The sequence below is a fragment of the Mugil cephalus genome, chromosome 1 (assembly GCF_022458985.1).
Source record: "Mugil cephalus isolate CIBA_MC_2020 chromosome 1, CIBA_Mcephalus_1.1, whole genome shotgun sequence".
Classification (NCBI taxonomy): Eukaryota; Metazoa; Chordata; class Actinopteri; order Mugiliformes; family Mugilidae; genus Mugil; species Mugil cephalus.
This window is the reverse complement of record NC_061770.1, coordinates 42916555-42944433: the sequence shown is the minus strand read 5'-3', so window position 1 is coordinate 42944433 and position 27879 is coordinate 42916555. Positions and strand designations below refer to the sequence as shown.

The 27879-nt window shown below is 41.4% G+C and overlaps 1 protein-coding gene across 2 annotated transcripts in view; it reads right to left on the bottom strand.

Annotated features, from left to right (window-relative positions):
- LOC125012690 (phospholipid-transporting ATPase ABCA1-like) overlaps nt 1-27879 on the bottom strand; it is a 172047-nt gene that overhangs the window by 106869 nt on the left and 37299 nt on the right. For both annotated transcript variants that reach the window (XM_047592784.1, XM_047592790.1), the window contains exons 12-19: nt 25545-25742; nt 21986-22191; nt 20667-20843; nt 12369-12591; nt 6537-6758; nt 2446-2650; nt 2167-2283; nt 1531-1702 (exon numbers count right to left, since the gene is read on the bottom strand). In XM_047592784.1, the coding sequence (XP_047448740.1) occupies nt 1531-1702; nt 2167-2283; nt 2446-2650; nt 6537-6758; nt 12369-12591; nt 20667-20843; nt 21986-22191; nt 25545-25742 (1520 nt within the window). The remainder of the gene's footprint in view (nt 1-1530; nt 1703-2166; nt 2284-2445; nt 2651-6536; nt 6759-12368; nt 12592-20666; nt 20844-21985; nt 22192-25544; nt 25743-27879) is intronic.

Below are 27879 nucleotides of genomic sequence, written 5' to 3'. Positions count from 1 at the left end.
TTTATTTGAGATACAGAAAAATAGTTTGAGACAGCTGAGATGTTGAGAGAAATTCTGTCATAAGTCTAACTATTAGCCTGGAAGCAAGACTGAACTTGAGCTGCCCGCAACATGACAGTGGGGTGAAGTTGGAATCACTCCACTGGGAACTGATTATACACCTGGAAAAAATCTGCCAAACCGATCCGTCAATCAGATGGGTTTTATGTGGCTTTTAGCATTTAGCTGAAAGTCTCATTGGTATTTCATCCCGTGATGAAATTAAATTGGTTCTGAGGAGTTCATTTCGGCAAGTTCAGTCATTTAAAACTGTTTCCACATAGACTGGCTCACAAGATTTTTCCACCGTAATGGCAGAACTACCAAACTCGGCACATTACTAGATCTTTAAAATATAATTTCTGTGCACGACCCAGAGAGCAGATTCAAACCACCGACTCAGTTGCAACAGTCAGAAGCTTTGCTAACAATAAGGACAGGAATTTGGATAAACAGATGGACTGGCTTTAGTCTTTAATGGTTGCTTGGCAAATTGGTTTTAGCCAGGAAATACTTATAATTACTGTGTTTTGATCTCTAACTGGCATTGCCATAGTAACATATAAAGTGTTGATGAGTTTTATATGACTTTTATAGGAGCAAGTGTAATTAGCCTTGGACAGAGCTAATCGAGCTTTTTCGCCCAATTTTTACTACATTCATGGCTGTATGTTAAATAGCTAGCTACTGATTTGTTGCTAGCACCAGCTATATGACACGAAGTCTGTGACAAAATAGTATGCATTAATAAGGTATATGTTTATTTTAGGTTAAGTTAAGCAAGTTTAATTTTTTGGAGAAAACCAAACCAGCTGTTTCCTCAGTTTCCTAGAATTTATTGAAGCTAAGCTAAGCTGGCCAAAGTCACACATTTCACATGCTGACATAAGACGAGTATTTTCTCTGTACATTTGTTTTGTTTGTCATTATGTTATTTTTCCACCACGGTGGCAGAATTACCAAAGAACACGACATATAATTAGATCTTTGAAATATAATTTCTGTGCAGATCCCAGAAAGCAGATTCAGCTCAATACTAACAGATCACGTCACAGATAAATATATCTGTGAGCTTCAGTGTGTGTCCTTTTGTCCTTTTTCTCATTGTGCTTACGCTTCGTTCCAGTTGTCAGTGCGGACGTGTTCCCTCCAGCCTTTAGTCGAGCATCACTCTCTCCCTCTGCCGCTCATACTTTCCTGGCCACTGGGTTTCATTTATTTCCTGTCATCCTAAACCCATTCCAACCTTCCCACTAGTTTTGTTTTTTTCTAAAAACAGCAATTAGATAACTCCCACTATCAACACAACAGCTGACTCTATGTGATAAATGTCCTCTCAGAAGATGTCACTCTGTGAAAGCAGCGCCGCTGAATTAATGTAGCTACAGTACAGTCAGCATAGTGTACAATTTAGATTAGTTGCACCGTGGTAAATTACTCCAACACTGAGCCAAGTGGCCAAACATGAGAGAAAAAGATAATGCAGCTCACATCGTGGTTGTTTTTCCAGCTCCGTTGTGGCCAAGGAAAGATGTGATCTGATTCTCGTAGAAGTCCACACTCAGCCCATCCACGGCAAGCTTCTTTCCGGTCTTGTAGATTTTGACGAGATTGCGTACCGAGACCCCTGCTTTTATATTGGGTGGTGGTTTCTCCAGATATTCTGCAAAAAAAAAAAAAAAAAAAAAAAAAAGAAGTGAGAACCAACTTGTGATGATTATATTATAACACTTTCAAAAAGTAGTATTGACAGACGCTGCAGAAGTAAGGTTTACATCTTTACTATTTGTACACGTCTTCTCGAGATGAAAATTAATGCAATGAAAATAAAAGACAAAAATATCCAAGCTCACCGCACTGATTAGTAATTGTTCTTTTTAGAAAGTTCCTGACTTGAGAATCTTTTTTCCCCCCAGATCTCAGAGCTCCAAACTCTATTATCACCACCATGTGACAAATAAGGTGCTAATGCATGTTTGCGACCCATCCCAATTAGCTTCTTATCAGAGATATGTTCCCTCTAGTCCACGAACAAGCTGTTGTGAATCTGACAATGCATAATAACTGATTGGACTGCACCACAGTTACAAGCCAGAAGTGAGAAAAGAAGATTTTGAAGCAGTTTACCGTTGTGTGCATTGGAGTCTTTTAGCAACTCGGGGTTATCTTCAGCAGCTGAGGCCGTCCCACACCAATAAGAAGCAGTGAATGGGAAGTACCATGGCTTAGGGATCCCATATTGGCCTTGGATCAATCGAGAAGAACATTATTCACATTTCAATATTGTTTGGCTTGAGGGAATAGAACTACTTAACAAAGTAGGTTTCCTCCAGACAGCCTGACACAAATCCCTTTAATTAAAGTCAATGAGATTAGCTTCGGGGAGATTTGTTTTAACACGCATACCTGGAAAGACGTTCTCAATGTACCAGGTGAGCAACCAGTAAAATGCAGCATCAAACAGCATCATGAGGATGGATACGATGAACGTGTAGCGCTCCCCCTCCACCGGACTCTCGGCAATGTTGTGCCACTGGATGCCGATGCCTTGCTCCTCGTACTTGGAAAAGTTCTCACAGCCGTACCCAAAGGCCACACATGACAACAAACTCTGGGAATGAAAGACGAGCATGTGAAACCGTTCAGTGGTTTGGTTGCAATATTAGAACTGTTCATGCTCAAGGTCAGATGAGACGTCCAAACCAAACTGGTTTGGACGTCTCACTAGTTTAGCAAAGCTGCTAACTATGGAGTTAGCAGCTTTGCTAACAATAAGGACAGGAATTTGGATAAAAAGCTGGACTTTGGTCTTAAGTCTTTATTGGTTCTTTGGAAATAGCTATTGGACAAGTGTAATTAGCTTTGGACAGAGCCAATCGAATGGTTTCCCCTGATTTTTACTTTCATGACTGTATGCTAAATAGCTAGCTACCAATTTGTTGCTAGCACCAGCTTTGTAACATGAAGAGTGTATTAATAAGGTATAATGTCTTTATTATGAGTTAAGTTAAGCAAGTTTTGTACTTTTGGAGAGATTCAAAACAGCTGCTTCCTCGATTTCCTAGCCTTTATACTAACCCGCTACACATTTCACATGCTGACATGAGACTAGTATGAATGTTTAGGTCTAATGCCGCTTTCCATTTGAACTGGAAGGTCAGATTTTCCCAGAAAAGGACTTTAAATTGCAACAATTCCAAGTTGGAAAGTTTAAAGTTTAAAGACTTCACGGGCCCCAAACCCTTACCTTCAAAATCCCAAAAAAGCTTTTTCACGCTTCAACAGCAGTAACAGTATACTTTTTTTTATCAGTCCTGCGGTACTCGCTGCAGTGTTTGCATGCTCAGAATACTGTGTAATAGTTTTGTTAACAATGGCTTATCAGACCAGTGAACAAACCCCACTGCCACTCTGAGGTAAATGGAAGCCACAGCCACTTTCAGTAGAAACGTGAATATGTGTTTTTTTCCCAACATGTTGTTTAAAATTGATAGCCTCAGAGATTATTTCATTACACTTTCAGCAAACTGGCAAACATTAGTAGGCTTGGGTGACTAACTTTGGGCGATAACTCAGGCTACCTATAAATTATGAAGTGTCTAACAGACAGTAGGGACTTCAAATTGAGGCACGGGGGACACCGAATGTGTCTGCTGCAAACAAAGATTTGTTGAATCTTTCATACAGTGGGAAACCGCAAATGATGCTTTGCCCGTAAGACATCATCTGCCACGGCCTCTCGCTCGGCACTGCCATGTTGCCTGCCAGCTGTTTTATCACGCCTCATTTGCTCGTAGCGTTTATTCTGCGGCAGAAGTGTTTGCTGAAGCTTTAAAGACGAATCATCGTCGATACAGTCGGCCCCGACGTTCCACTACCAGTCAGAGAATCTGAAAAGCTCTGCAGTGATGCCAAAACCTAGAGCCTGGCTGATAACGCTGCTGGCAACTCCGTGCCCTGTCCTTCACTGCCCATCTGCCCATCAGTCAGTAGATGAGGGTTGACAGCGGGGCTAGTGGGCACCCATCCTTGACCTCTGTATGAACAGCTAACAAAATGACAGGAGCCACTCCTTTGGCTTTTGAGCAAAGGGCATGAGTTGGGAGGCAGACGAAACAAGCAGCCACTGTTGAGCGCAGCGTCAAACTGCAGATTCAACCACCCTTCAGCCGGCTGCAGACAAAGAGCATTGTTAAGTAGCAGAGTAATCAAGGTTCACGGCCTTTAAAAAGAAGCCTTTGTCCGGGACGTTTTTTTTTTTTGGCAAGTGCAGCTGGAACGACAGATAAAGATCACAGCGGAGACGAGGATGATTCAATCCGGTGAAGTTACTTTGAAAAGCTGCAATCGCCAACAATTTCGAGCTTTACATGGAAATGACAGCGCCTCCGTGTCTGTGAAGCGCTTCTCAGAACGGACTGAGATTTGAAAAAACTAAGAGGCTAGAAGTGCACTAACTAATCCATTCGTGAGCTTAAAGAAAATGGCAAGTATTTTGATAACGGAGCAGTTGTGTAAGCCTTGTTTCTTCAAATTCGAAGATTAGCAGCTTAAATTAAAGAGTTTGGCAATTGTTGGCATAGAACGGGATATTTGAACGATTTGTTATAAGTGAATGTTTAAGGCAGATTCCTCATTCCTCTCCTTTTCTGCCTCTATACCGTCTGCTTCTGAGTAAATGTAAAAATAACCCACTGCCTCACTTAATTAATTATAAAAATAACCTTTCCTTGCAGCTGGAGGAGGCCATACACCATACTGTACATTAAGATGAATGTCAGATTAGTCACATTACTCTAAAAAATGCCAGACATTGTAAAAGCATGAATCAACCACCTGATTTAACTAAAGGAAAACTTGACATGCTTTGAATGATTTTTTCAGGAAATTACATTTTTCAAGATTTTTCTGGGAATGAATGATTAATTGAAAATATCTCTGGTTTTCCACGGCACAAAAGAAGGCCCTCTCTCGTATCTACATCATTAAAACTGGAACTAAGAGAAAAAAAGAAAATGGTCAAAGTACAGTAGGTAGTTTTCCAGTTTTGTTGAAGTATGGTCTGTACCCCTCCTCCGGCACACACAGCTGCACTCAAAATTTGTTCGTATAAATTCAGGTGATCTTCCGAATTTCTATTCCGATTAAAGGCTTCATTATCAAGGGCAGCGCGGGGGGAGAATTTGTATGCCTCGGCACGGTGCAGTTTCATCTGAGCCGGGAGAAAGACGAAACTGCACATAGGCACACATCTGATAAAGTGCGGGGATGAACTGGATAGTGGTTTGGTCAGAGGAACATTGCTCATGCTAATTAGAGAGCTGGAGGGCTATCCATCTAGATGGAAAAAGGGAGAGGGGAAAAAAAAAAACCTCAGCACCAGGGGAGGACCTCGCAACAGCACTTTGTGTTGAGATTAAATAAGGTTTTCTGTGCTTTATGTGACACACGCACACATGGCCAGCATGCAGTCTGAAAAAGGACTTCTTTAGAAAGGATATGCATCGGTTTGAAGGGCCTACTTAAAGGACATGTCGGCGCTGCTTGCCGGCGAAAACAAAGTCAACAAAGGGTGTCTGAAGATGACAGCAGAAGGCAGAAGTGAAGTAAAATTTCATACTGACTAACTGACAAACACGAGGCTGTTTACTCCGGCCACCGACATCGGATGCCACAATGTTGACGTAGGAAGAAAAAAAAATAAATAAAAACACACGCCCTGATTAAAATTCCGTGAAGATGCATTTGCAAACACGGGGAAAACGAAGATTCCAGATTTCGCGTGTCTTTTGTCTGCAGCTCGACAAAGACAGCTTGAGGACGAATGATAGCGGCGCGGCAATAAAGGTCACGCGGAAAGGCTACGCTGAAAGTTGAGCAATGGTGCGCAATTTATCTTTATCCCTTAAGAGGATGGAAGAAAAAAATCCCCCCTGACTCCCTCGCTTGGTGTGTGTGCGTGCGCCCGTCTAGCCTCTTCTTTTATGCAAATGTTATACGGTTGTTTCACTTGAGCATGTCCAGTTTTAGCAGAAGACTTTGGGTTTGTGGCAAAATATGACAGAACAAATGAATGTCGACTCTCGGTGACAGCATAAATGTTTAAAACAGTTCCTGTGAGCAACTGTGTTGTAATTTTAATGTCAGTGGACCTCTTAATTCATCTTGAAGGCTCAGGTCTTGTCCTTTCCTTTACTTTCCCTTTTTTTTTTTTTTTTCAGCAGCAGGATACTTGAGCAAACGATTTCAACAAATCTAAGACAGATATTATTGCCAGTGGAAGTGAATTGGCTTCCTTTCAGAAAAAAAAAGCAGCAGAAATGAAATGAGACTGCATTTAAAAGGAATAGGAAATGGACGAGGAACAAGCAGCTGTGACTGGCAAGGTTAGGTCATTACAGCGTCAAAACACATGTCCTAGGAACATAACTCAGTGCTGGTCGTGCACGGTAACAGCAGGGACATTAAAAACCAGAAGAGTTGAAGAAAGGACGTACCACGGCGACCTTGGCCCCGAAACCCATGACGTCGCCCCAGGCCTGGCAGAGAACGTGCGGCAGGTAGAGGACGAAGAAGATGAGGCCACCGCACGCCGCTGCTAAGTTGGCCTTAGAGAAGAAGACGCTAATGAAGAAGCACTGGGTGATGGTGGCCAGGCAGAACACCAGCAGGAAGACGAAGATGACCGTGGGGTCGCTGTACTGGAGGACTTTGCCGTACTGTCTCAAAACAAAGAAGGAGTTTAATGTGAGAAAGTTCATTGAGAGGCGTTATCAAGCAAAAAGGAAGATTCAGAAAATGTGATTATGATGGTTGATTTTTTTTTTTTTTAAGCAAACCAGGCAGAGTAAAGGGTGTCTGAAACAGCTGGACAATTTTCCAGTTGACTGATGTTCAGTCTTAAAGTATGAAGCAGATATGCCACTCTTTAATCTGCTAGTTTGAAGGAGGACCCTTTGGTAATTTCAGAGAGCTACATGCCGTGCATCGGCCTGATGCTGACGTCTTCCCAGAGTTTAATTCAAAGAGGCACTTGGACTGTTAGGGTAATGGCGCCACCGTAATGGATGCAATTATGATTATAGAGGACACCGTTAGATGGAGACGTATGAACGTTCATTATAGAAATTTTGAACTCTCAAGTACAACTGTGTTAGCATAAAGCAAATCGCTCATTTGATTATTTTAAGGCCAAATTTAAAGCCTTCGATTTGATGAGCCTCGACTGGGGTAAAGCCCTCCGAAACTAGCGTCGGGTCCTCCTCGAGTCGCTGTTCAATCATTCTGAAATCACCTTGAGTATAAGGCTAAGGAGGACGGCGCTGACAGCCAGCGGCAGCACGCTGGACACCGCCCAGCTCAGCCAATAGATGGACCCCCTCAGGCCCATGATCCTCACTGTCTCCTTAAGCCTCGCCTCCTTCTCCGCCACGATACTCTTAACGATCATGGCCACCGAGTAGATCCAGGCTAAAGTCATGTATAAGGGGATGGAGCGTGCTAGCGAGCGGAGGAACCTGAAAATCGAAGGAGTCAAACCAGACGAGACCCATTTACGCCGGGTCTTAACATGGAACCTGTATCTGGATGATTATCTCTTTACTTGGGCTGGTATAGTAAAGCATGTGGGGGCTCATAATCATCTGTCAATAGAAGCTTATCAAACAACCATGGGTGTAATTGAAGCAATCAATTTAATCGTCAGCTATCGGTTTGACCTTCTACACTATAATTGACAGAACGTATCATGTTATCCCGCAGGAGCAACATCTGCTTTGCCCTTCATTTGTTAAGTCTATTTCTAGGAAAAAGGAAAGTCCATCTTGTCACCATGGGACCCAAATTCTAAAAAAGTGACTGGTATTGAAAGGTCAGTGCTGGAGACTGATAAGTTGTGAGATGCGTGTGCCTGTGTGTGTGTGTGTGTGTGTTTGCGGAGGTCACGCCACGGTCCGTCCAACAAATGTCACACAAGCATGTAAGTTCCCTTTCACGCGTTTATTCTTTGAAGCTTTGCTTTGACTGTACCGGCTCCCAGGCTGCATGTAATAAAAGTGTTTTGAAGATTGGAGGCTCTTGTCATTTCCCTCCGCCGGCGAAGGGGTCATGTGAGGCTTTTTGTCGGACCTGACTGACCACGGAGGAGAGGGAAAATTGGATGACTTTTCAGCTTGTAGGGTGCCTTCTTTTTCTTGAACTTATCAGTTATTCATTGGGAACGAGCTGAAAAGAACTTTTAACTTAAAATGGCAAATCTCGGTGGCAAACAGTAGCTTACAGTGCAATCATTTAAAATAGATTTTTTTTGGCTACAATCTAATAGTTACTCAACACATCATGTTCACTTGCTGCTTGCTAAAATGTTCTGTCTGGTGTTTGGTACTGGGTAGGTTTGGGTTAGAGTTAGGGTTAGGGTTAGGGTTTGGGTTAGAGTTAGGGTTAGGGTTAACCTAGAGATGGTGGTATGACAGCACTGAGAAAAACTATGAGCTATGAGCTCCAAGATGCTAAAACACAACATTTCTTTTTTTATGTTCCTTCACTGGCTACTTTTAACCGGACACTAGTGTTACGTTAATAATTTAAATAGTCTGAGCTAAACCTTTGATAATGTCTTCAGTAAGAAAATCAGTGCCTAATGTCCATGTAATCGCTTGATTTGATCTCTCTGGTTGGATTAAATGTGTTCCTTCTGAGCGTTTGCACCACGTGCGATAAAGGGCGGAGGCAGCAGAACAACAAGTTCTTCAAACAAGTGTTTGAAAAGAAGAACAAAGGCAGAGTTGATGCGGGGACCTCAGTCCGTTCTGGTCGTGTTCTTCTATGGAAGGAATCTGGTGTCAATAAAAATGTTTTGTTTCCTCTCAAACCATGTTAATGGTTAAGTGCTCCTACTGTACATCCTGTACATTTAAAATTACCTGCAATTTGATATTTACTACTGTTACTTTCAAGTTGGGGTACTGTATTGATTTAAGATCTTCAGTGTTTTTTAGGCCAAGCACCCCCAAACTGAAGAGATTAAGTCTTTGTATTATATGTATTCTATATTAAATTCTGCCTAGTGCTATTTATGAATATACATTATTATCTTTTTGCATTCAGTATTAAGCTATCCCTATTCCTTTATTAAAATATGTTGTATTAATGTGTATTTCAAGAAATTTAAATTTGTGTGGGGAAAAAAAAAGCGTATAAAAATGTCTTATCAACCAAATATTTTGCAGTGGCTCTGTGGACCCCCTTTTGAAGACCTATGACTTAAGGTATTTAAAGTATATTTTGCAGACAGAATGATATGTGATTTAAATGTGTATTCATCTGTAAAAACACCTTTTTTGGTATTTTATTGTTATTTTACTTTGTTATTTGCCAATTCTGGTTCCAACTACAATTACATATGTTTCGTAATTGTAATACAACATAAAATGTAGGTATTCGCATACACGAATACTTCCGTGCTGTTATAAAGTGCTTCAGTACAGATAATATTCTGTCATCTATGTCTTATTATTTTTCATCCTGTGTGGTTGAGTGATTAATAGATGCCAGTGTCTTTTTCTTCCAACTGTGAAGGTGGACTTTTGTCATTCTGTTTTTTTTTTTTTTTTCCTTCCCCTCAGTTAATCAAATTTTAATGACCACACGCAAACATTTGGAAGCCGGTTTCACGTTGTCAAAACAAGGCCGTGCTGTTTCGGCTCGGGTTTATTGATCGTCGCCGATCAGTGTTAGTTTTTTGTAGAAGAAAACCTTGTCAAACAAACGCTTTTCTCCAGCTGACTGGAGCCGTGAGCCAGGAAGAGGGAACAGTGTAAATACATCAGTCTGGACGCCAAACAGTAAATGCATTACCTCCTCCGTAATGGAAGAGGAAACAAGTGTAAAATGACAGAGGGCTCAGGTGCAGGTGACAAAACTGGTTGTTGTCACACCTAATCCAGATACAGCCTTATGATAATTACCATTTGATTTGCTATTATTATTAATGTGCTGAAAAATGGCTGTGAAATTATCATTTAGAATGGGCCTGTGATCTGAATACACATCCCGCTCCCAGTTGCTCCTCCAAGGCACTCGACTAACTCAATTTATTGTTATTAATGTTTGCAAATTGTTGATGGCTTGCAAACACATTAGGCTGATGGGAAATTACATTTCACCCAGCTGTTCAAATATCAGTTTTTATTTAGCAGCCCCGTTTTCCAATTATACCGCAAAAATTGATTAGGCCGATCTGAAACAACCATCCCTTTTTTTTTATTTCATTAACTGCAACTACAAAACCAGGAGTTGTTGAAGGAGACCATGAAAGATGCCGCCGCATTGTTGTGTGTCACCAAAGGTCTTTATGACAACAGTGGCTTTTGTTTATTCCCTAATCGATTTTTCGGCAGAGGATCAATCAAACAGATATGCAAGGTCACCATATCCCAGCGAGAGATCGATACAGAAACAACGGCTTATATTTCCACATGTGCTGAACAAGAGAAATGATGATGCACAATGTGACCGTAACAGCTGTTAGAATTTATATGACCTCAATTCAGCGAACAGCACCGTTTTTAAAACGTACTCCAATGATTAAATGTGTTAGACCCATAATAAAATTGTTTTTCTAATGTGTTTGACAGCTGGTGAAATATTAGATGGAGCAAAATGCATACTGTTAAATAATTTAACTAGAAAACAATATTTTCAGCGGTACAATTTGGTCCAGGGAAAACAGAGGCCTAAAGCATAGGTGTGTGTGTGTGTGTGTTATATTCTTTATAAATTCTATTGTATATTCCACAATTTTAAATTACTCTAAATACACATTAACATATATCAACATATTTTAGTAAATAGTGTTTTTTATCCAAGATTCCTACACAGTAGGCCCCGCCCCTATCACTGGGAAGCCAATCAGGAGGCCACATATTACACATTGACTCTGTCAGATATGTTTAGGTTTCCGGAAGTTGCGCAGCCACCCTAATGTGGCACGTTTGAAATTACAAAGATGGAATACTTGAAGTTCTGTATTGTTTGAAAAACTTAATACTGAATACAAAATAATAATTGTAATAATGTATATATTTATATATAGCACTAGGTCAAGGTTAATATAGTAGGTGGAGGGTCCCTACTCTCATCAGTTTGGGGTTCTGTGCCTAAAAAATAAAGCGAAGAAAAAAAAATACATAGTTTTTATCGTAGTTTTTAACTGTGCTGTTTGTCTGTAAGAGATTTATCGCCTGTGCTAAACATAAAGCGAAAAATAATGACTATTCACTAGTTTTGCATCGATATCGAGAGAGACGACCGGGAAAGTTTCCCCCGTACCGCCCATATAGATTTAAAACAACTCCTTTTGCCACTACCGTGTTTTATCCCCGGGCAGAAAGAACATCGCACTCAGAGACAAACGATTAAATCAAGACTTCCTTTAAAACCTTGCATCAAAGTTTTACACCGCCGCCTCTCCAAGTTCCTCAACATCGGGCTCGTATGTTCCAGTTGCCGTGGTTACGTGAGGCCTTTTCTGGCTATTATTCCAGTTGTTGTAATGCTAGTGTCCATTTAAAAATAGCTAGTTACACATGCACACACACACATCCAAATTTTCAGCCCTTTTGGAGGGAGCTTGCAGCCTTTGTCTGAATCTACATACGTGGGGAGGAAACTAAGCAGGTAAAAAATGAGAGTACAAGCAAATATGCACACATGCATTATGCACATAGGTGATATTCACACAATTACAAACTGTAATTGATGACAATTACACGCCGCAATTAAAGGAAATCGCAGAAAATGCAGCTGCTGTGATTTTGCAGCAGCTTTGGTCCCACGCTCAATTAATTAGCCCAAAAAAAAAAAAAAATCTGATTGGAGGAGAATGATTTGATCCTGCGCTCAGTGATAGGTTATGATGATTAACACCGGCAAAAATACCAAAACGCAAAGCAAAAACATTTCTCCGACCTGGAGGACCCGTGAGAGCTGAGAGCTGGATGCATTTCGGTTTGTTTTCTTGTTCCTGCTGCATTTTAATAACTTTAGCTCTGAATTTCAAATTTGTTTTTAGGTGAAATCAGAACTCGATTTAAGCATCAAATCAGCATAAATAAGCATTTAAATGTATAATACAGTAACACAACAATAATTTTGCATATAACAGAATGCAAAAATAAAAGTCCAAATAGTGAAATTAATTGAATATCTCAACATTTAAATACTGTGGTTCAAAAAAAAAAACAAAAAAGGACTGTATGCTCCAGCCTCAGACTCTCTGCGTTGTGTTTTGGTTCTTTTCACTGAGCGACTCGTTGTCCTCGTCCACTGACCTTAACAATGACACTTAAGAGCACACAGGGAACCATGAGCAGAACAATGTTCTCTGTGAACGTCGCCCACCAAAGGGCAGAGTTCTGAACGCCAACAGCACGCAGCACTTCCTTGAGCCGGAGTTCCTTCTCCAGCACCAGGCTTTTGATGGTCATGCACACGGTGTACATGAAGGCCAGTACCAGGAACATGGGGAGGATGCTTCCAATGCTCTGTACGAAGCTGGTTATAGTGGAAAGCAATCCAAAAAAAGCATCAGCATGGTCACAAAATAGATGATGGAGCTCTCTTGGAAATATTCTGACATTTGTTGAAACTTAAGAAAAGAAAAACTTCATAGACTCCTGGGAGATGTTTTTTTTTTTTTTTTTTTTTTAAACGCCGAGCTAACCTTTGTAAACTCGGTGCATCAGCTCAATCGAGCATTTAGTGCTTCCCCTCATGCCAGCGATGATGTATGATTTGATGCTGTTACAACACAATAAGGCGATATTAAACCGGCTTCATAATGCCACCAAAATGCCATGTCAATATCTCGTCCGTTGCCAATATAATAAAGTGCTTCCTGTGCTTTACTAGGCGGCGAAGCGGGGATATCAAATACATTTTGACAAAGTATGGATTCCATGCATCACTTACGCTTGCATTCCATAAATAGTGGGCTTATAATGCAAGCAAAGTGCTCATCAGCACAAATGAATAGGTGAAGTGAACGCGGGGTAATTGGTAGACTGCGGCTCTTCTTTCAAGAAATCTCACATCAGCGATGGATCAAAGTTAACCTCCAGTACACCTGCAGGGAATTTTCTAGTGACTTATTCTTGTAAAGCCTCTATGAATCGCTCCCACAAGGAAACTGTTCACGCAAACATCTACTTTCCTTAATAACTAGATAATGTAGTGTTAGTGTTTTATTTACTGGATGTTTTTGCATCAATTACTTTATCAACATCCATCTATCTATCTATCTATCTATCTATCTATCTATCTATCTATCTATCTATCTATCTATCTATCTAATAGAGACGAGTCTGCAGGTGAAGGTGTTGTCAAGCAACAGTAAATACTCGAGACCTCCAGGCTAACGTTAGCTACTGTTTATATATGACGTATAAACAGAGGAGACTTGGTCAATGTGGAGTCCTCCCCCCACTGATGGCTGCAAATGATCAGAAACAGACTTGCCACAGTTTGTTTTGTTTGAAGATGGCACAATAGTCTTCAAACAAAACATTATCTGCAAACATTGAAAGTGAAATGGTGAAACTTAAAATGTGGTTAAATATGATAAAAAATAATAATAATAATAAATAATAAGTTTATGGTTTTTGCTAAAAGAAGTAAAGAAGAAGTTTCATTACCCATTGATGTTAATAGTTAAATGACATGAAAGTCACACGCACCATATGTTTAAAAAAGCTGTAAAAGAATATTTTTAATTTGAACAAAGTCAAGTGTGATTAGATTGCGAAACAAAGAGAATGATGTATTGCTCTTATATTGCCTCACTTGAGTTATTGTGTAGAAGTGTGCAATATAATGCCTTTGTTCTTACTGCAGAATGGAGCAATCCGAATTGTCAATTTAAAGAACGTACCAATACTTTATTTATTACATCTGCGTTATAGAAACTTACAGAGATAATTATGTTTACTTCAGAAGATGAAAATCATAGAAGAAGATTTGATTTCAAGCACCACGTTGCTCGGACTACTTTAAAACAAATGTGCATGTGTTTGGTGTAAGAATATTGAGTTCCCAACTACAGGATTTAAAAGGTTGCAAAAAAATGTGTAAATGCAAAAAAATTGTCAATATGCGAAACTTACACTGGATGTTAATGACTAATTGTTTGGAGCTTGTAAATTTGTGCTAGCATCTTTTCTTTTCTTTTTTTTTTAATTGTTCAAGTAAGGGGCAGAAACAAATATAAGGAACATTTTCTTCCTGCTGCTCCTCTCCAATCATGTAGGTGTTGATTTCAAAATGTAGTGGGCAGTTATGTACTTTTCTGTTGTTCACTATCATGAAAGGAATAAATAAATTGACTAAAAAGAAAGTTTCACAACTCTATTTTGTTAACCCGAAAAGGCAAATGGACTTGTAGAGTTTCCTTGATCAGAGCAGCTTCTTGAGGTAAAGATTACAATGACCTGGATGACTGAGAACCTTCCCAGATTATTTTGTTGACATATATATTTAGCTGTGAGATTATGTGAAGTGGTACATTAGTGCTCCCTCATAATCGAAATAGTATCCTGTAGAGTCTGTTCCAGATCTTGTAGTGTGGGTAAGTTGGGGATCAGGAATAAGAATATCTGGGAAGTTTCTCTTTAAGTGTGTGATTCAACCTGGTTTCAGACTCAGGCAGGATTTCTCAAACTTCTGCAGCCTGAGCCCGGTATTAGTTTGCACCACAGAGGAAGTTAAGTTACACGAGAACTTGAATGAGGCAGAGACACCACCGGTTTTCGAGGACACTCGCGCTGCCCTCGCGGGACAGATCACTTTTCAAACGAGGTCTTGAGAGCCGCAGGGGAGGATCGCCTGACACCGAGTTTCTAAAAGTTCAGCCCCAGAGGAACTAAAACCAAAATCCCTCGCAAGATTACACAAATAAAAGCAGCTCTTTGAACCCGGAAATTCAAACTAAAACGGGAATCAATACTCGTCAAATAAAAGCTAATTGATACATTAGCACCTTTTTCTGGGGAGCTACGCGAGTTGAATACCAATTGTGTTATGATGAGCTCCTCGTTCTCTACAACAGCTGACAGCCTGTGTGAGTTAACTCCTTCTGTGACTTGGAGCACCGGAGGGGAAGAGATCAGTCATGCACACCGTGTCTGACACTGACAACCTTGCCACCAGATGCTCTTGAATTATACATTCGCTGATCGATCAAAGATGCTTAAGTAATAGAACTCCAGGCTGGTCTGTGTTACCGGGCTCCAGTTACATTGGCAGGCTGACCTAAATTTAGGAAGGCTGGAAGACTGATTTCTCAGTAAATCAAGAGATAGTAGAGCGCAGCCTCCCTAGAGGTTGGCATACTGTGGAAAAAAAAAAAAAAAAAAAAGGGAAGAAAGAAGCTTCCTCTCTCATTTTGAGCAAATATACCAATGAGCTCTTAGGCTGTTAAGAAATGAGCAATTCATTGAAGGGAGCAGGCTCCACTTTTCAAATTTGGATTATTTTATTGCTAGTACAACATTTTTTTTCTTTTTTTAAATCAAGGAGAAATTTTAGTTCGGTTCTGGCAAAAAAGGCTCTTTAGACTCCACTTACCTGTATATTTTATGCACAATACTGAGTGTTTCATAAAGTTTATAGATTTTTTTTAATGCTATTAAGTTTTAAATTCATCACATTTAGGGTAAGAAAAATAAATGAAATAATTAAAGTCTTGATCAGGTAGACCTCCAATTGTTCCTGAAGTAATATTAACCATTTAAGACCTAAAAAAGCTGTGGCTGAACACTGGGAAGTTGTGCTTTCTGCCATTACGGTAATTATGACGCACCGCTGCTGTTGGCCGCAGGTTTGGGGGCAATGCAAAAAACGGGGAGACCCATGAATTTGTTAGCAAAAATAAAGTTAATTATACCTTTGAGATGTCACGAAGGTCTTCCAGAGAGAGGCACAAGTTCCCAGTGTTCAGCCACACTCTTGTCAATTTTGTCAATAGCGCAAACCGCTGTGAGTTACGGTAATTCAAGAACCCTGAGCTTCAACGGATCGCCGGTGACCCATTCGGTTTTAAAGGGCTAAGGTACCTGGCATGTAGAGCTAGAGGTCAGACCGTGAGTATTCAGGGAGTTACACACTGCCCTCGTCCTGTTTTGGCACTTTTAATTTGAAGTATACTACCACACTGTCAGGTTTTCTACATGCGTCACTGTGTCCTGACAAGTGTCCACTGGGAACCACAGACACAAAGTGGCACTTCCACCACCACAGTGCAGCATATACTATTAGTTAGGCAACGAGAACTTCCAGACGGAGATTTCTGCCCCCAAGAGTTCAATTGTGGTCTCATCAGACCAGAGATCTTTATCCTCATTTAAAGGACTCTGCTCTCAGAGTCCTTTAAATGTTGGCAAACTGTCGTACGTCCGTAACTCATGAGCGGCTTCCATCTAGCTGTTAGTGATTCCCACAGGCCTCCCATCTCTGCAGAGGACTTCTGAAGCTCTATTAGAGTGACCATTATTGACCAAGGCTCGTCTTGCATGATCACTCACCACGGCCATACGGTTAACTCGAGGAGGAGGCATGGGAACACTGAAAGGATTAGAACTGGTTTTATTTGTTTCGTGATCCATCCCTCAACACAGTTTAATCAGTCAGGGCTACTGTACAAAGAACTCCTCAGGCATCATGGCTTGGTTTTTTTCCTCTAATATGTAGGTTTGAAAGCCCTTATTTTTCTATAAATTTGGAAATATTTTTAAGTATTTGTCTTAAATTTGGTGTTCGAATACTTTATGAATCAACTCTATTTGTAATTTTTTGGCATTTCACAAATATGTCTGAATTATGTTTTTCATATGAGCCTGAGACTGAATCTCATATTTCAGAGGTTGTTCGAAGTAATTGCGTTTTCTACAAACATTATTAAAGCTAAACCTTTTCGCGCTGTTCAAGTTTAGAAGAATGCTTTTAATAAAAGAGATCTAAAGAAAAGATGGTTCGCCAGATTTTCGAAATATTTTTGCAGAGGCATTCGTCACTTTAATTTAGGTTTTAAACTGCACGAGTTTAGCTCGACTCACATGGACTTTTGTTGTTGTTCATGCATCCTGTTTCTGTTTTTGCAGATGAGCCCAATGGAGAGCCCGCTCCCTGTCGCATCCTATAAACACGTTCTCCCTTAACACTGGTGACACGTGACTATCCACATTCTGCATGTGCTTCACTTGAAGCCAACACAGTAGCAGCTTTATCTCACACAGTTGCACAGAAACGTCCAAAAAAAGCGCACTTTAGCTGCTCAGATAGTCAGAACGGTCCTGCATTTGCCAATGAGCCTCCATCTGATGGTTAAAAATGCCAGGTCTTTAAAAAGTGTCACACAGGGCAGAACGTATAAACAAACCTATTAAGCACATCTCTTATTGCAGACTCAGATCCATCATTAATCAGCACGACGTTGGCTACACGCCGTGGCTCTGCATTCTTACAATTGGGGAATGATAATAATGACCCATTGCAGGAGAATAAATAGCGTGGTACTAAGTAGACTGAATAAATATATGCGTCTTTGGTCCACTTTTTAATTCTGTAAGCAGGGAGTTACAATTTGTTTTTAGAAAGACGGGATAACAGTTTATAGTATCAAAGCTCATTTGTTGTTGTGGCTATAAGTGGTTCTCGCAGTGTAGAGGGACTATTTTCAGATGCTTATTATTGCGCCAAACGCTATAAACTTAAAATAAATCCTCAACTGTTGAGTTTTGCTCGTTATGAGTGTTTTTTTTTATTTTATTTGCCATTGACAGTGAACGCATCAAGTTAATTAGATACTGTCTGTAGATGGACAAAAAGATGGACGGGCTCGTATTATCTAACATGCAAGCCAACGTGAAAGACGCGTTGATGGGGGAGCACAGCCTGAGGGTCCAAACAAGACATGCTTCTGATTCAGGGCCGTGCGTTGGCGCCGGGGCCGCTGATAAAGGACTAGTTTATGTGCTATCAGGCCCTGCAGGGTTCTGGCTTTATCTCGCACTGTCATCGCGGGACTGTGCACAGTGTGAATACAAAGACAGTGGGGGCTAATACAGTTTGGTTATCTCAGGTTCAAAATGCCAACGGGGTCAGCCGTGGTTGAAGTAGCCCAGATTGCTGGCAGTTCATCGGGTGCGTGGCTGCCGAAAGCTTTGAGGAGGAAATCAAGGACACGAAAAGGAAATTATTTCTCAGGCAGGTCTGATGATGAGAGTTGGGGTCGGCGCAGATAATAGTGAAGTCTATCAGTGAAGCAGGAATATTGTTTATGCGAGATTCAGAAGGCTGGATTTAAGATAAAAGGAAGTGTCTGATGGTTGTATTTCCTTGGCTTCTGTCAAAATACTTTCCGTTGTGTTAATTAGTCATTATACTCTCAAGCTGTATTTTCTTCTATTATTTCTGAAAGCAGAGAAGACAAACATGAACGGACCGTGCCCTTCATTTTGCCTGGTAACAAAGCGCTCCAGGTGAAAATAATCACCACCCCGTCGTGGCTCTCTGCGTTTTAGAGCATCTTACATTGTGTGATTTCACCCTCAATTATTTATGAATGGAAAAGCATTTTTCAAGTGTTAATAATTTATAGATCTGCCCAAATGTCTCTCCAGGCAAAAGAGTAAATGGTGGTAGGATTGGGGGTTACTGCAGTGCTTTATGGCTCCTATTTATCTTCTGTAATTATTAATCCTTTGTTTTAGAAAGATGGGCACCGAGGCGATGAGGTTGGAGCAAATAAGCCGTACCGCGAATTCCAGATCATTATCCCAACAATGAGTCGTAAAGTGACAATAAAAATGAAATTGGGCCCACGAAACCGTGCCTCACTAGCACATGGAGGAATCTGGTCCATCTGCAGAGAGTGTATTTTGACATGTATACAATGGATGACTTTGTGTTTTAGTTTGAAGTAGCAATACTTCTCTGAGATGAATATCTCGACTGGGCGCAGTATCTGGATCAGCCATCCTCCTAGCAGCACTTTAAAAAACTACCCTGTGCTCTTGCATGTTAAATCAAGTGCACCCAGTCGTGCAGTTAAAACAACAGTAATGTATGTGTTTTAAGGCCATAACACACCAGGCTGCCCGTCCACCATCTGCAAAGCCAAACCTCAGACCCTAGGCTTTGACTGCCTGTCAGCAGTTTGCATGTTGAATGTGCAACAGAGGGTCCAGGTGAGAGACATCACTCTGATTGGCTGATTGGTTTAGCCTTTCAGAACTCTAGACCATCTAATCAACATGATTCAGGAAAGCCCAGATCTGTACGAAGGTTCTCTCTTCTACTGGTTTACTCTTGTATAATAAAAAACAACGACTACTTCCACCTGCAAGCATGAAGACTTATCCCCCGTCATGCAGAATGTACCTGCCAGTTGGACACCGGCCTCTGCGGTGTGTTTAAGTGCAACTTTTTGGTCGAAGACATGGGCGACATCACAGTCAGCGTTCCATGAAGGTAGTTCTTTCGATACTGGTTTGGTGTGTTCACGCCTTTAAGCTTCGGACACTAAATCATCTACATCTGTTTATATTTTTCACAACACAGCTGCATTTTTTTTTTGTCTTATCTCTCTAATACAAAAACAGAATACAAGGCCTTATTGTTCAAAACCGGCATTTCAACAGGAGCACGCTTGTTGATGTTTATAGCCCAAACGCTTCGAGTCGTATTTCTCTAAACTCCCCCCTGAACGGTGACTCACTGTGAATGCAGTGCGATCCAAAGCAAAGAATATTTTAAAATTAGATTGCTAATCTCTGGAACTACGTTTTCCCACAGGTTGTGGGTATTTCGCGTCTGCTGAAAAGAGAGGGTATTGTGTTGTTGGACCTAAATCTCCCAGGTAATTATCTTTTCTCTTGATGGCATCACTGGGCTTTTCCTTTATTAATGGAGATCATAATGGTGTGTGGATGGGAGTAATTTCCCAGACTCTGAGGAAATCTTGGCCGTGGAAGATTCAGTGTGATGTCGCATCATTTTTGTCCCTAGGTGAAGGATCTAACATGATGGAAGCCGGTGCCATCAATAGACACAATTGAAACACAGATGGAGGGCTATCAGTCTTTGTGCGTGATACTGCTTCCGTGTGTTTGTTGAGATTGAAATACAAGGAGGGAAGGGATTCAAAGTGGTTGCCTGAATAATTCAAAATCCACCAAGTATTCAGGAATTTCCTGTGGTTTGACTAAAATCAATAGTTTTAGCCTACTCTTTCCCCCTCAATGCCTTCAGCCATGTCTTCCCTCTTGCCGATAAAGAGCTCTAAATGATTTAAGATTATTTATTTTTAAAATATACATTATTAAGGGAGTTCCGTACCTTGGTTCGTCAAAAATCAGAGAGAACAGGGCGCTAGCAGAAGTACAACACAGATATGAAAGAAACTTCAAGTTCGACAAACAAGAGGAAGCATCTCTCTGCAGGGCCTGGGTGACTGATTAGACTCATAACTCAACCATGTGGTGGCAGTGAGTGGCAACTCCCTAGAGTGAGATGAAATGTATTGCTGTAATACCTCCTTCCTCTTCCTCTAATCAGAAAAAATGTTTTGTACTCACGCGTCATCCACGAAGCAAGGATATGGCATTTGCTGGGCAAAAACACCGAGTGGTTGGGTCTTTGATGTCTGCACTCGTATAATGCCATGGTCCATCATATCCTGCAGGTAGGCGAAGCCTCCCCATATATAGCGCAGGTCGTTAAAGGAGTTGTCTCTGGCTCCGGGAGACCATGACCTTATTAAAAGAAGACACACCATGATGTGTCTTAGTAAAGGGCAAGTAAACTACAACGGGAATGGTCAGAAATACTGCCAGGGTGTATTTTAGAGGTTGTATAGACTGACAGTAAATGTTTAAAGACTAAAAAGTACACGATCCTTATGTAAACAGAAAGAATATTACAAAGCAGCATTTTCTTTATGATCTAGGCTTACAGGAATAATTCTGGCAGAAGTTTAAGGTTAGAAAAGCTACGGTGTTGGACTGTCACATGTAAATGAACAAACGTGTTCCTTGTACTCTGCTAGCGATGCATTTTGTGTCAACCAGTGATGACTGCCAGAGCTGAAGAGGGTGGAGAGCGACAAGTGAAACCATTTCTGGCAGTCAGGAGGAATGAATTAAATCAAGGAAATGTCCAGAAAAACTTTCTGTTGGTCCAGACAAAAACAAATGTCTGCGTTTGGAGGAAGGATTACAGTCTGAAAAAGAAGGGATTTACATCAAGGATGAATACGGCTTATACTCATTGTAGAGCACTGAGAGAGTAGACTGCTGGCCTACGTCATCCGCAAGTGGAGACAGGAGGAAAACGAAATAGTGGCTTTGAGCTAAAATCAGTAAGCAATCAGCTTAGCTTAGTATAATGACTTTAAACTGGGGAACTACGTCCAAAAACAAAGGTTGGTACAGAGAATAAATGAACAAAATTTAGAGGGGATTTTAATTTTTCTTGTAGTCATCAAGTTATATATGAAGTTAGGGTTAGTGTCCAGGCTAGGGTTATTGTTCAGGCTAGGGTTAGGGTTATTGTTCAGGCTAGGGTAGGGCAGGGGGAACAAATAGCCCAGATGTATCAAAAAGTTTAAAGGCTGGGTAGGACCAGATTATCTACCCCCCTTTTTATTTTTCATTTTTAAAACTATCTCCTGGATTATCTGTATATCTATTGTGCAGATATGTAATTAATCTTCCTAATCCTAGCTCTCGGAAAGAAAACAAATAAACATATTTCCCAAAATGTGAAATTATTTCTTGATTAGTATCAGAATAAAAGCTTAAGATTACAAAAAAGCTGAGGTTAGAATTGTTACATGCTTCACGTTTAACACTCCTTAATGCCGTAAGTATTCAACAGGCTGAGTTGTCTTACGTACCTTTCTTTTATTTTGTTGGTGCGCTCCACCTCATCGATGTCCATGCGGATTTTGTACTTTACATAAGGAGGAGGATCGCTGGACTCCGGCTGGAGGTTTTCAAAGACAACACCTGCCCAAAACGTTTCATTTCTCAGAAGTTCCAAGGCCCTGCTCACCAGATGGCCTTCTGTTGGTGCCGCCTCAAACTTATTCAGGTCTAAACACTGTCGACAAACAGAGACAAGCTGTTATATAAGCATAATAGTCTTACAGTATATCATCCCTTTTTTTATTTTACAAAAACCTTTACTATCTACAAATAATGGAATGAAGCTGGGAGAGGCATGAACACACTGGCAGATGGATATTTTGCAGAAAAAAAAAAAGAAAAAAAAGTATCACCCAGCTATTGACTAAACCACGCAGAGTGCAGTTCCAAATTATCTGGAGCTGCCAGGGGGTGGGGAATGTTTTGGGCTTCGGCAGAGACAAGCAAATGAGATACAGCCTTGCTTGCACTCCCCTGTTCTGTAGCCTTGTCCCCCTGTTTCATGAGACGATAATGAGCAAGCCATCCTGGGAGGCAGGCACACCTGACAGCTGTCCACACATCTCCGTGCTGCAATAGTTTTATCATTCCTCCCCCAGGAGTCTGTATTCTATATCAAACTATGGTGGGAAACAAATATCACAGAAACTCCATTTGTTCAGTGCATACTAGTGAAGAGTGGCAGAGAGTTACATGAGCCCTATGTTTGGAAGTGAAAGATGGGGAGGAAAATGCTCTTAGTAGTACAGATACAGAGGCTGTGTCCTAACCACTCCTTTATCTGGTTAGAATTAAACACAGATATTCAATTAACTGAACCGAGCCTAGTGCTATTTATAAATATGCATTGTCCCTTATCCCTTTACTAAAATAAGTTGGATTAATGTTAATGTACATTGAAAGAATTTGTGGGGAAAATTAAAAAATATATACAAAAATGTCTAGTCAACCAAATATTTTACAACCCTCCCTGCAGTACCTCCGCGACCCCCTAGGGGTGGCAAACCCCCTGTTGAAGCTGCTTTGAAGTCTTTCTAATGTGTTTAATCCGCTTGGTGAACCATCTTCGAACGTCAGCGCCACTCCTCGTCACGACAACACTAACCAGCCAATACGCTCCAAGCAGAGACAGGAACGTGGCATTTATGCATTTTGGATTTCGTCTGTCTCGTATCAACAATCTGACTCGAGCTCTCCACTGAGAGAGCAGCCCCGCTGATAGCTTGCCAATCCCATCTTGGCCTAATTCACTGAGACAAGACATGCAGTTCTGCAGTCGCGGTTGCGTCATGCTTGCAGCGGCCGAGCTTGTGCTGCTGAATGATATGCCGCACAGTAAGTGATAGCATTAACACCCCCCCCATGGGCTTCATAAACGCAGAGTACGGCTAGTAATGACGCCTATGTGGAAGTCAAGTGGCCACACAGGTGCTACTTATCGCTTCGGTTGAAGATATCACATACAAATGAACTTAATGGCATTGGATGAGTCTTGACAAGTTATTGAAGCTCATCTATAAGCACCCTGGAGGATGCCTAACGCTGGAAAAAAAAACATTCCAGTAGAGACATATTGCATCCCCCATGAGCACCAGACCTGTTTTATTCCCAGAATAATGCAGAACGTGCATTGACGTTCACACGAACACCTTTCACACGACTCACACGCGTGCCATCTTTTTCACGTAATCAATTAACCGGCTAAATTATGGGACAGTTTATGACTGGAATGCAGCTCCTTATTAGTGTTTGTGCTGTTAAAAAGACACGGCCCCTACAGACTCTCTAAATGTGTATGCCGGCGGTGGCACCGCGGAGAGAGGCCACGGCAATTATAAAATGCCTACAAATTGTTGGACTTTGATCTTTGGTTAATAATTTGCTCTCGCTGATTATTATTTCAAGGAGGCACATGACTCATTTGCGATGTGTGTCCCCCCCCCCTTCCGTGGCCGCCCTGAATAGCTGCACGTTTGACACCGTTTTTCCTCCACGCGTGCTGCAGCGATCAGCTGTGGCTCTAACAAGGGACCGCTGTTGGTTATTCACCAGGCAGAGGGGACTGTGCAAAACAACAAAAAGTAATTAAATCAAACTAATTATGTTATTCCTCAGATGAAGTAGGTCTTTGTCTTTAAGATTAATTTTCTATTTCTGCTCGCTGCGGATGTAATTTGAATGACTATACTGGATTATTAACCTTATGGCTGAGGCATTTTGGTTTGCTTTTGTCAAAGCGCGGATTGCTCAGTGCTGGACTGAAAGAAGCCGTTTCCCTCAACACGTATAAACACAATGAAGAGAATAACAGAGCAAAGGTTCACACCCGCCCCGATACCTATTCTGATTAGAGGAAATAACTGAATGTGTTATGTTAGAATTTTATTGGCTGTGTACTAGATAATCCCAAGGGCCTAACCTGCCCTCCTACCTGCCTGTGACATAATGTGAGGCAATGGGTTTGAGCGCACAACAAAAAGGTTTTGCAGAAAACTGCACCACAATCAATCCAAACTTTTTTTTGAGGGGGAGGGAGGGGGGGTTGTCATCATGTAGTTAAAGATCTTCCTGTGTATTTGACAGCTTGTTACGTTGAGAATATTAAAGTTTAATGAGCAAAACACCAAAGCCACTTCTCCCCGTTTCTTCCAAAAGCACAAAAGCTGAGTGAGCAAGATAAAAAAAGAAAAAAAAAACTGCAGCCTTTTGATTTTTGATTTGAACAATAGCGGAGCACAGGCACCGCAACAAAAGAGCCAAAAAAGCGCCGCGCCAAACGTGGACACACTGTGCCTTCGATGGAAAGCACAACCGCGTACGTGCCGTACACCTCCCCGATGTTCAGAGGAGGACGTTAAAGTAACACAGGAATTAAGTAAAACGCCAAAAACTCTTCCCAAAGTCTTGTCAGTAAAAAAATATAAGGTCATTTAATACTTATCTTGGATTGGAAATTACAACTGACGCAACATGATAAACGGGCCATCTATATTTAACGTGTGAGGTGCGGCAACCCAGAAAAGAAAGCCAGTTCATTTTTACCAACAGACAGTTTTGTTTGAGCACTTTAAAGGTCACGCAGCACTTGTTTTTAATGGCAGCTCCAACCACAGAAATCACATGGGTAATATCAGGTAAACTGAACGAATAACACGGAGGGACAGGCGGAAAAAGAGGAGAGGTGCAAGGGCAAAAAAAAAATGTGTGTTTGCCAATTTCTCAATAGCAGTGAGAATCAGGATTATACTTAAAAAAAAAAATCAAATGCCAGAACTTTTTATATATAAATATATATATATATATATATATAAATATATAAATATATATATATATATATATATATATATATATATATATATATTATATATAAATATAAATATATATATAAATATAAAATATAAAATATATATATATATATATATATATATATATATATATATATATTCACCACTTTACAGAGGTCACACAATCCTCTTGTGCAAGAATGAGGTATGAGCCAGGTTTAGTAAAAGCAAACGGATTACATACGCCGAGGAAGTTGGACAGGAGTTTCAGCATTTGGGTGGTGGCGTTGTAAACGTTCCTCCAGTCGTAGGGTGGCATGCCGGCCGGACGGTCTTCGGGGGGGCCGTTGTACAGGAAGTTGGCCAGGAGCTCGGCCGACAGTCCCGTGCCCTCGAGGCGCTGGTCGAGGAGAGCGGCAAACACGGGGTTTGCCAGCAGGGCCTGATTGTGAAGGGAAGGAAGATGGATTCATGGTCACAAACGAGAACTTTAAAATTAATCTGGTGCGGCTGCAAATGTGTATCAGTGAGAACCATTTTAAAACCACCGTGTGTTACTTCAGGAGAAAAAGCACGCCAGCTTTGCCTGTTTTTTTGTGGAGAATGTATTAAGAGTGTTAAGATAGATGGCAGTGTTGGCTCTAGGATGCACATTACATCATTCAGTGTGTCTGTGTGTGACACAAAGAGAAAATGAATATGCCTCCTATAAACTAACACACAAATAAGAACACACTTGCGACATACCCATGCACATGCACAGAACAGAGACAAAGGTCCACGTCTCCTGATAAGAAACACATGTCTACTCTCTTCCTGTCATCTCGGGTCATGGATCAAACGGCGTTTACCGTAACCTTTTCCTCAGTTAATAAAACAGATACTACTTCACCCTCCCTCTGCGGGAATGTGCACAACACATGCACGTGTGCGTCTCTTTTTATTGATATATGAAAACGATCTCCTCATGCAAAACCCACCTGTTGGTTTAAATATGTCCCCCTTTATTTACTGTCCCCTCCTTCCAACCGTCTATTTCTAATTAGTTTCCTTTTTGCTTTGAAACTAACGCCCAAGTAATAACACGACACGGTTCCTGTAATCGCAGAATTAAACAGAACACTTATAATTTGCCCATCACGTACGCAGTGGAAAGGTGCAAATGAACCAACTGAATCATTTAAACTGTCTGGAGTGGACTTTTTGGCAAATGAGCCCTGGGCCTCGGCGGCGTCCAACTCCCGAGTTGAGATTCAGACGCGTTCCGGCCGGCGTGCTCAGTGGCATTTTGGTGTCGGGGCTTCCGACGGTATTCTGCTTAACCTGAGGACAAAGTGTCACATTAAGTAATCTCCGCGCCGCGCGCGACCTTTTTAAAAAATCAGTGCATCTGTCTTCAGCGGGTGCTACGTTCAGGACGTGACCCACTGAAGATGTGTACGTTTAAAAAAGAAAAAAAAGCAGGTCATTGAAGATGTCAGCGCAGTCACGCTGGTGAATCGACCACAACCGTTAAAGCGTCTCAGTGGTTCAAATCCTCATCCGGCGACTTCCAACCGCTTAATGTTCAGTGGCATTTGAAGTAAACAGTGGTGCAGTTGTTGCTTATTTGTTAAATGAAATGATGACGGTGTTTTCCTCAAAGAGCAGGTGCACTGTTTATGGAAATTAAAGCTATAGTCTTTAAGAATCTCATGAAATCAGCTGCTCTCCTGTCGCACTCCCGATAAAGGAGCCATTCGCACACGCGGCGTTAACTTGTTGCCACAGTAACCACAGGTGCTGCACAATGAACCGCCGCTGACATCTTAAGGATTTTAAAAAATCGAACCTACTCTCAGTCACTTTCAATCCCCAGCCATTTCAGAGAGCGCGCCGCAGCACTGTATGTCCTTCTGTTCGTCTCAACGCTCTTCCATCTCCAGCATGGTTGTGGTTGTGGTGGTGGTGGTGGTGGTGGTGATGGTAATTGGCCCATCAACGTAAAACGCCTCCGTGACCTTGGAGGCCCTCCGAAGATGACAAACCTCAGAAGCCACCAGCCTCGCGGAAAGAGGTGGGGAGAAGGGGAGAAGGAGAGGAGAGGCGAGCCGGGAGAAAATGAAGACAAAGGAGGACTGCCGGTCCATTTGTGTAAAGGTTAGGGCTAGGGTAATGAATACCCTAGCTATATGGAGCCCCCCCACCACCACCACCACCACCAACGCCTGCGTCCCTCCAGCTGCCTGTAAGCTCATTTGGAGTGACACTGGAGTAATGTCAGTGTCAAGGAAATACGGCGAGAGGCGACGAGAGAGAGGAGGAGGAGGAGGAGGAGGGCGATGGAGGCGCGGTGGGCAAAGAGTCCATGTCCTTTACTTCTGCAGATAATCCTTTCTGCCAGGACGAAAATTATCCTGCACTTATCCATAATTACTTTCCTCCCTCAGTCTCCGTATCTAATTGAGGGTGGGACAAATTGATGTACACAGCATGTTTATTCTCACCTGCAGCATATGTAAAGTTCAGCCACTAAAATGCTTCCTTATTCCTGTATTTGTTTAAGAATATATGGGATGGAAGAGTTTTGTGTTGCTACA